This window comes from the organism of the source record quoted next, unplaced genomic scaffold, assembly GCF_019419815.1.
Source record: "Pyrus x bretschneideri cultivar Hongxiangsu unplaced genomic scaffold, Pyrus_bretschneideri_v1 Contig29, whole genome shotgun sequence".
NCBI lineage: Eukaryota > Viridiplantae > Streptophyta > Magnoliopsida > Rosales > Rosaceae > Pyrus > Pyrus x bretschneideri.
This window is the reverse complement of record NW_025999601.1, coordinates 2,327,044-2,336,487: the sequence shown is the minus strand read 5'-3', so window position 1 is coordinate 2,336,487 and position 9,444 is coordinate 2,327,044. Positions and strand designations below refer to the sequence as shown.

The following is a 9,444-nucleotide window of genomic DNA, read 5'->3' as shown; positions in this document are numbered from 1 at the left end:
CTCCAGAAAAGAAATTGTTTGGATGATGTTGGCAAATTTTCTAGGGTTCTGTTTAATTTGTTTCGAATTTCGGCAATCACTCTGATCTGCAATGCAATTCAATTCAACCTTAATTTGGCATTGGAATTTAGGGTTTCAAGTTCCATAAGGGAGAAGTCGAGAGAAAGGGAGGTATGTCAGCAGCGATGATCAAGAACACGAAAGAAAAACAGATGATGCTTTTCGTTTTGTAAAGGATTTTAGTAATTAAGAGTATATTAGTACTTTATATCAAAGTCTGGGCATAATTATGATAAGCTTAAATTAATGGTTATAATTCTATACAAGGTCTAGATTTTGGTATTTTTCCAAATTTCTCCGTTACGGATTCACATCCTGGTTGTGTTGTTCGGTACTTTGCACGTACGTGGTCATGGGTTCGCAAGATACTGAAGTTCCGAGCAGTACGCCGCAATGGCCAGCTCTACGTCCTTGAGCCCCTAGTCCAAGCGCCGGAGAGATTCGAAGGCAACCCGTTGTAGAAGTTGTTATCCAACTCAGAAATTGTGCAAACGAGTGGAAATTGCCACCATGCAAGGCCTTGTTCCTTGCTCGATGTATTTGGTCGACCGTCGAATAACTTCAATCTGGTAGCAATCTTGCTTTGGCTTTTGAAGGCGATGAGTTTCATGCGGTTGCTGTGCTTCCGTGACAAAAGAGCAATATGTCCCTTCTGTTTATGCGTCAAATGATCCGTAAACTGTTTGTAGACTACACTTCCAAACAGTTTGCGGATAGTGAGACAAAAAAATAGAAGTAGAATTAACAAAAGATTAAAGAAATAGGAAACTAAATCTTAATCCTTGAATAACTTGAAGTTTAGACAAATCTCGTGTAAGATATTTTTGTTACATTAAATTCATCTAAACTATGAGAAGTAGGGATTCAAATTTGGGTAATTGGTTATTGATGTGAAGGCACATTGCTAACTGTCAAATTATCATAGAGATGGGCCAGTCAAATTATCATAGAGATGAGCTAAAAACTCACTTCCAATAATACCGATACTATCCTCAACTTATTAATTTCCACATGTATTGTCCGATATGTGTGGGTTTTATTACAAAAGACCTTGGTATTAGGTGGAGCTTGTTTAGGATATTTAAACTTCTTTTCTGCCTCATTCTTAGGATGTGAGAAATTTCAACACTAACCACACAACTTGATTAAACTGAGGTTTTTGTGTAAAAAAATGTAACTTTTATATTATTGAACATATTACATATAATAATACTACTGAAGAAACGAAATTACAACCTCTATAAAAAATTGTTACAGATTTTCAATGTCATCAGTTAATTTGTATCTTAATCCATAATCTCTCATCACTTAATAATCAGTTGTTTCTCTTCTTCCCGCCACTCCTGTCATTCTTCCGCCGCAGCCGGCAAATCACAAAAGGAAAATCGTAGCGATCCTTTGAGGCCTTTAGAGCACGGCCGTCAGCACCAATTCATCTAAATCCACCCTCCGTGCTCCTCCAACCCTCGATTCTCCTACCGGGACATTTTTTTCCTCCCAATAGGGTTAGGGTTTCCGTTCTCATTGTAAACCAGATCATGTTCCTTTCCAAGTGCCTTCCCCAATCTTGCGATGGATGCGCAAACCGGTCTTCTTGAACTCGCAGAAGAAATACAAGTCTTGATCTCCTCCATATTCTTCCCAAATCTCCCATGGTTCTTTGAAGTCAAAGAGGTCCTCCTCATGCACATACTCGTCGTGTGGTGGCGGTAACAGCTGACGCTTAACCGCTATCTTGTAGAGAAAGAAACTGATGATCTGTTGGTCCGTGGGTTGGAAGCAGAAAGCATAAGGCACAAGGGGTCCGGCCATTGCAAGCACAAAAAGAAAAGTGAAGTACTGGTTCTTGTTTCTGTATATGTTTGCTTAAGTTTTGATGGGGAGAGAGAGCAAGAGACTAGTGATATTTATAAGCGCTGTGTATAGGAGTAGGAATAGAACAATCTTATTACGAATAGGAATAGGATGGAGGGTTGCTAAGTTACTTGGAGAGAAAGGAATTGGAAGTAACTAGGGTTTCGGAATCTGAACTTAATAAGAAGCTCTCCTTGTCGAATCAGGAAAGGGTGAGCGAGGTATTTCACCAACAACAAAAAATTCCCCTTTGTTTCTGGTTGACAACGGGACCATTGTCAGTGTCAGTGTCTAACTGAATTTAAAATTAAACTGTTTGTCGACTATTAACACGAGACAATTGTCAGTGTCTTTTGGGCCTATATTTCGCCGCTGATAATGAGACCGAAATACAAAAACAGAAGTACAGATGCAAAGTAGTTTCTTGCATTTACACTACCAAAAAAATAATAAAAAACACCCTGCCACACGGAATACTTTTGTCGCGTAAAACATTGTTTTGACGCCTAAAATTTTTTACGACGAAATTCCATTGGGCAAAGCTTGTTGCTCGAAGGTTTATCCGACGAGATTTTGAATTTGTCTGACAATGTAGTTTTGCCTGACTCAAATATTGACGACCATTTCATTGTGCAAAACTACCTTCCTCGGGCGAAGTTTAAATTTACAAAAAAAAAAAAATTTATAAACCTTATTTTACCCTACAAAAGCTTCGTCAAGTAAGCTTTATTAAGAAAAATAAAGGGATCTTTTGATATAGGCGCCTCAGTTTTGAATTTTCTAGATCAAACATTCATGCCTTTAAGTGATTTGATTAAACTTTTTTTTGTCATAATTTTGGTTATATATGCACATTATATTGTAACAAATTTCCTATATCTAGCCTTTTGATTACACTCTCCTCCGTTAGAGATAATTGTTAAAAAAAAAAAAAAAAGTTGGTTAGATTCAATTTATTTTCACAATAATGCTACAATTTAGCAATAATTATCTACGATTTAAGATATTTTCTTTCCAAAACAGTTTAAAATATTTTTAAATCCCTCAAAATCAAACGTACCAAAATAAGTTTTTCTTTTAGTACGTTAAGAGAAAATAGGATTGAGAATAATATAAACGTATCAATACACAATGTGTACAAACTAAAACGTACCAAAATAAAAATAATGTACCAATATTAACTGTGACATCCCACATCGCTCAGGGGAGTGATCCTTAAATGTATATTCCCATCTCTACCTAGCACGAGGCCTTTTGGGAGCTTACTGGCTTCGGGTTCCTTTGGAACTCCGAAGTTAAGCGAGTAGTGCGCGAGAGCAATCCCATGATGGGTGACCCACTGGGAAGTTGCTCATGAGTTCCCAAAAACAAAACCGTGAGGGAATGGTAAGCCCAAAGCGGACAATATCGTGCTACGGTGGTGGAGCGGGCCCGGGAAGTGATCCCGCCCGGGCCGGGATGTGACAATTTGGTATCAGAGCCTAACCCTGGCCGTGGTGTGCCGACGAGGACGTCGGGCCCCTAAGGGGGGTGGATTGTGACATCCCACATCGCCCAGGGGAGTGATCCTTAAATGTATATTCCCATCTTTACCTAGCACGAGGCCTTTTGGGAGCTCACTGGCTTCAGGTTCCTTTGGAACTCCGAAGTTAAGCGAGTAGTACGCGAGAGCAATCCCATGATGGGTGACCCACTGGGAAGTTGCTTATGAGTTCCCAAAAACAAAACCGTGAGGGAATGGTAAGCCCAAAGCGGACAATATCGTGCTACGGTGGTGGAGCGGGCCCGGGAAGTGGTCCGCCCCGGGCCGGGATGTGACATTAATAATATGTATCAAATTAAACGTACTAAAATTGCAAATAAACGTACCAATTAATGGTTTTTGTAAATTCAAACATACCCACAGATAATACATATGTAATGTATTGTACCTAATAATAATTCGTCAACAACTATACTTAAAAAACAGCAAAAAATATAAGTTCACAAAAAAATTGAAAAAATTATACGGAGCTTTTATGTTGATCACCAACTATTTGAAAAAGAAAAAACCATTTGGAAAAAGAAATAATATTAAATGTTTGCATAACCAAAAAAAAAAAACTATGATCGAAAAAACATATTTGGAAGAAGATAAAATATAGTTTAATTACTAATATCTTCACTAAATAAGGAAAAGTGCATCATGCAAATAAAAAAATAGATTTAAAAATTATTTTAATTTAAAAAAATAGAGGTGACTATTGGTGAAAGCACTTTAATCAAATTTTAAAAAGGCACAAATTGTCACATCCCGGCCCGGGGCGGATCACTTCCCGGGCCCGCTCCACCACCGTAGCACGATATTGTCCGCTTTGGGCCCCAATCTCGCCCTCACGGTTTTGTTTTTGGGAACTCACACGAGAACTTCCCGATGAGTCACCCATCCTGGGAATGCTCTCGCGCAATATTCGCTTAACTTTGGAGTTCCCATGGAACCCGAAGCCAGTGAGCTCCCAAAAGGCCTCGTGCTAGGTAGGGATGAGAATATACATATAAGGATCACTCCCCTGGGCGATGTGGGATGTCACAATCCACCCCCCTTAGGGGCCCAACGTCCTCGTCAGCACACACGCGACCAGGGTTTGGCTCTGATACCAAATTGTCACATCCCGGCCCGGGGCGGATCACTTCCCGGGCCCGCTCCACCACCGTAGCACGATATTGTCCGCTTTGAGCCCCAATCTCGCCCTCACGGTTTTTTTTTTGGGAACTCACACGAGAACTTCCCGATAGGTCACCCATCCTGGGAATGCTCTCGCGCGCTACTCGCTTAACTTCGGAGTTCCCATGGAACCCGAAGCCAGTGAGCTCCCAAAAAGCCTCATGCTAGGTAGGGATGAGAATATACATATAAGGATCACTCCCCTGGGCGATGTGGGATGTCACACAAATGTTTAATCTAAATGATATAGAAAAACTGTAGGGGATTGTAATTTTCCCAAAAATAAAATTGAAAATGTACATTCGTCAGGCAAACATTATTTAATATTAAAAAAATTAAAATATATTACACTATATTTAAATGTAATTATATTAATATCATAATATTAACAAAGAAATTATTCATTAATAATGCCAAAGTGTTTGTACAATTATATCAAAATTGAAAACCATCAACGAACAACTTTTCTCGATTGAAAACTGCTTCACTCATCCAACTGCTTTACTCCGGAAGACATACATTTCGAGAATTTAAAAATTCTCAAAATAATCGTAGAGCCAGTGTCACTTGTCCATTCTATACTCCAAACAATAGAGCGGATGGGTCAGAGCTTGATCATGAATTTCTAAAGTCTTGGAGTGGTTGCACAACTCGTACTTCTACTCCATGAGCCGTTCATTTCACAGCCGGGTTATGTATTTTGATACTTCCAGGTCGATCTCGAAATTGTTCTGAGATAGACAAAGAACAAGTGCATTTTTATAAATACATTAATTAAATAAGTAATTATCTCAAATAATTAAGATTGTTAAAAATACTAAATTTAAAAAACACCTTTACCTAGAGTTCTTCCATCAACACATGATTCACCTCGGAGGAGATGTTTCTCCATCTAAAGATTTTCATGGGGCACCTCATGCGGATTATGGCTCCTATTGCATGACTCAACCTTGCATGGACTTCGGGGTGTGCACACAAATGTCGTGGGTTGTATTCAACCTTGACTCTTCCTTCGAACCTTATGCGGATATTACACGATCTCGATATCTATAGGAAAATTGCAAACAATTTCAAAATTCCGAACTTTCCTAAAAATTTCTAGTAATTCGTACAAATTTATAATATATGCTCACTTAATATATATAGATAAAAAATATATTATTTTTCTTAAAATTTTCTAATATTTCCCTACTAATTTATAATATATCTAAAAATTGTAATTAATATTTTCCAAAATTTTGTAATCGTCCAACTTACTCTCGCCCAAACCCATCCATTCCTCACCCCACTTGTCCTCCTAGCATCCCCCACCAACTCATCCTCCTCAACCTATCCCCCACCCTCCCAAACCCGTCAACACCTCAAACCGTCCCCCACCTCCCAAGCCCCCTTCCCCCACCAGAGAGGCTGATGCATTGAGGTACATGAGGGGTCAGCTGACCCCCCCTCCCAACTTCGGTGAACGTCCATAGATAACTTGGGTGCTAACCCTCCGAACTTTGATGAATGTCCATGGATACCTTAGGTGCTGCCCTTTTAAAGATTAGAGTTGGCTTCATACATGCCCTCCAACTGTTTGATAAAATGTCTGAAAGAAGAATGGCTCTTCTTATTATTTTTTTAATAAATATTACTTTGTCAAAACAACATATATAGTTTTGGACCTTGAGTATTTCCATGCCACCAGGACAAGGTTATGATGGAGCTAGTAACATGAAAGGTGAGTTCAATGGTATTAAGTCAAGGATATTAAGAAAAAATCCTTGTGCTTTTTATGTTCATTGTTTTGCATATCAACTTCAACTAGCTCTTGTTGCAGTGGCAAAGGGAAATGTTGATATTGTCACTTTTTTCACATTGGAAAATAGTGTGGCTACTATTGTTAGAGCATCTTGTAAGCATCGTGATGCACTTAGAGAGCAATTACAAAATAATCATATGGAAGCTTTTGAAAACGATTGTCTTATAACGGGCCGGGGTTTAAATCAAGAAACTAGTCTCAAGCTTATTGGTGACACACGTTGGAACTCACGTTATGGTACCTTGATTAGTATCATTTCCATGTTTGGTTCCGTGGTGAAAGTGCTTGAAATGATTGTTGATGATAGTTCCATGGATAATGCAGGAGAAGAAAATAGGTCATTGGGAGATATGCAATCTTTTGAATTTGTGTTTGACCTATTCTTAATGAAATCTATATTGGGGGTTACAAATGATTTGTCACAAGAATTACAAAAGAAAGATCAAGAGATTGTGAATGCTATGACTTTAGTCAAGGTATGTAAGCAACAACTACAAAACATGAGAGAGAATGGATTTCATCTTTTGCTTGATCAAATGTCTTCATTTTGTGACAAGCATGATATTGAGATTCCTAGCATGGATGATGGATATGTTACTCAAGGGAGATCACGGCGTGGAGCTCAAAGAATCACAAACTTCCATCATTATCATGTGGAGCTCTTTGTTGCTATCATTGATAAGCAACTTGTGGAATTAAATACTTGCTTTGATGAGGTAAATACAAAGTTGCTTCTTTGTTTGGTTAGTTTGAGCCCGAATGATTCATTCTCGGCTTTTGATGAAAAAAAAGCTAATTTGTTTTGCTCACTTTTATCCGAATGAATTTATTACTTGTCAACTCTTGGCACTTGAAGATCAACTTGGGCATTATATTCTTGATATGCGTTTAAGTAGTGAATTTTCTCAATTGAAAGGAATTGGCAGTCTTGCAAAAAAATTGGTGGAGACGGGGAGGACTAGAGTATATAATCATGTGTATTTGCTAATTACATTGGCTTTGGTTCTACCTGTTGTTACTGCTTCAGTGGAGAGAACTTTTTCCGCTATGAATATTGTGAAGACTCCATTGCATTACCGAATAGGAGATCAATAGTTGAGTCATAGCATAGTGGTTTATATTGAGAGCAATGTTTTTTCTTCCATTGACAACGCATCGGGGACTATTGTAACTTGTATTGTTATTTGTTCTATAAGTTATGAATGATGGAACTATGGTTTAATTTTTAAGGTTATTATGCGTCTAAGAAAAGCTTGTAAACTTTTACATGTGACTCCCCGAAATATTCTAAGAAAAGCTTGTAAACTTTTACATGTGACTCCCCGAAATATTTTTCCTAGATCCGCCACTGCCTCCCACCCTCCTAAACTCGTCCCCCCCCACCCTCCCAAACCCGTCCCTCCCCAATCTCCCCAATTTTCCAACCTAAATTCTTGTAAAAATTCACACATACAATTCACAAAATCACAACATAAATTACACATTCATAATATAAATCACAAATTCTCATAAAAAAATCACACGTACAATTTTATGGTAACTACTATTGTAAATATTTTAAATTGATGATCTATCATCAAGATATTTTAAATTGATGATCTATCATCATGACCGAAGCTAAACTAGCCGTTAAATTTTGATTTTTCATTTCTAACCGTCGAAGAATTTCTTCTGGTTACCTGAAAGTTTGTTATTTGTGATTTTTGCCTATACAATCTCGTAGTATATACCAACTACATTGATGGTTGGATTTTCAAATTAGTTTCGCCGACTGTGAAAATCCTCGAGGGAATTGGGTATGTAAAAATGTCCTTAAACACTTGCTCGACAAAACTCTTTAACTTTGCTCGAAGAATTGATATTCTAAACCCTTGAAATGTGTACTCAATGAGTTTCTATAATTCCTTCAAGAAAGATTACTTAACCCAACGATATTTGTCGAAATTCCGTTAGGGCAAAAGTTTACTTGTTTAATTGTGAACTTAAATTAAATTAATAGTATACTTTATTTAGTACACAATAATATTACATCAGTGAACCTTTAATCACAGTCGGTATACTTTTCTGCTTCCTCATCCTGACAACATATTATAAGCTAGAAAATCATTAATTGTCTACATAATTCCAGATCACAGAGTGAACATTTCCCCAGTGGACTTGTCATACGTTCGTAGACCATTTTTCCATTAATCTATCAACGGTCACAAATAAAGATCAATTGAACTACTAGGTGATCTAGGACCTGGTTATTAAAAGACTCGTGATCATAAATTCTTTTTTAGTGCACCTCCAGGGCAAGTTATAAAGAAGAATGACCACCACCCAAGTGTAGTACTCATGCAAAAAATTTCCAAACAGATTGAAGCCATCAGAAGCAAGTCTTAATTTGACATTTTTGGCTCCATGACAAAATTAGGATGGATTTATCAAATTATTTCCACGTTTCACCATTTGCCAGACTAGACTATTCAAGAATTAGTTAAATTGTAAGGACTCATACTACGTCTACACGCACATCCATTAGACTCTCATACGGGTCTATGATTTTTTCAATTTTATTATACGAACGTAATCAATATTATTAACTTCATATAAACAGTTATAAAATTTCACACCACGATTTCCTAGGCTAATACTGTACAAATTAAATTCACCTGAGCTACATATATTTTAAATTCAAGTTGTGCCCTTTAAATCTTAATGGAATATTATTAGAATTAATATTGACGCCGAGATCTTTTTATTAGTTACAAATACAAAAACCATGAAACATAGGACTATTCTCAAAATCTTTAACACTAATAACAAATTCAAGGACCAAAGAAATAATTAACCTAACAATTGAATCAAGAAATAAGTTAAATGAGGAGATGAGGAACTTACCCAGTGTTGAACTAGAAAATAATTTGACGGTGATTTATAGTTTTTCTTTTCTTGGGAAAGCAACGTAGCTTTGTCGAAGAGAGTAGAGGGGACTTTTTGTTTTCAATGAATAAGGTAAAATGCATGGGGAGTAGGAAAACCT

The 9,444-nt window shown here is 37.3% G+C and overlaps 2 protein-coding genes across 2 annotated transcripts; one reads left to right on the top strand and one right to left on the bottom strand.

The window, feature by feature from the left end:
* Positions 1-463: 463 nt before the first annotated feature.
* LOC125479454 lies at positions 464-1,872 on the bottom strand. The gene is made up of 2 exons (XM_048588730.1): positions 1,647-1,872; positions 464-750 (listed from the first exon to the last, which is right to left on the bottom strand). Exons 1-2 carry the CDS (start codon positions 1,870-1,872, stop codon positions 464-466), a joined length of 513 nt encoding a protein of 170 aa, XP_048444687.1.
* A 4,423-nt stretch (positions 1,873-6,295) lies between these two features.
* LOC125479453 lies at positions 6,296-7,470 on the top strand. Its single transcript, XM_048588729.1, has 4 exons — positions 6,296-6,338; positions 6,426-6,895; positions 6,977-7,135; positions 7,447-7,470. Exons 1-4 carry the CDS (start codon positions 6,296-6,298, stop codon positions 7,468-7,470), a joined length of 696 nt encoding a protein of 231 aa, XP_048444686.1.
* The last annotated feature ends 1,974 nt before the right edge of the window (positions 7,471-9,444 follow it).

Excerpts from the sequence above, each read along its gene's own strand:
- LOC125479454 (XM_048588730.1), bottom strand. The coding sequence starts at position 1,872 with ATGGCCGGACCCCTTGTGCCTTATGCTTTCTGCTTCCAACCCACGGAC. Across the intron at positions 751-1,646 it reads CTGCGAGTTCAAGAAGACCG|TCTACAAACAGTTTACGGAT; the intron begins GTTTGCGCATCC and ends TTGGAAGTGTAG.
- LOC125479453 (XM_048588729.1), top strand. The coding sequence starts at position 6,296 with ATGCCACCAGGACAAGGTTATGATGGAGCTAGTAACATGAAAG. Across the intron at positions 6,339-6,425 it reads TGGAGCTAGTAACATGAAAG|CTCTTGTTGCAGTGGCAAAG; the intron begins GTGAGTTCAATG and ends AACTTCAACTAG. Across the intron at positions 7,136-7,446 it reads TAAATACTTGCTTTGATGAG|TGGAGAGAACTTTTTCCGCT; the intron begins GTAAATACAAAG and ends TTACTGCTTCAG.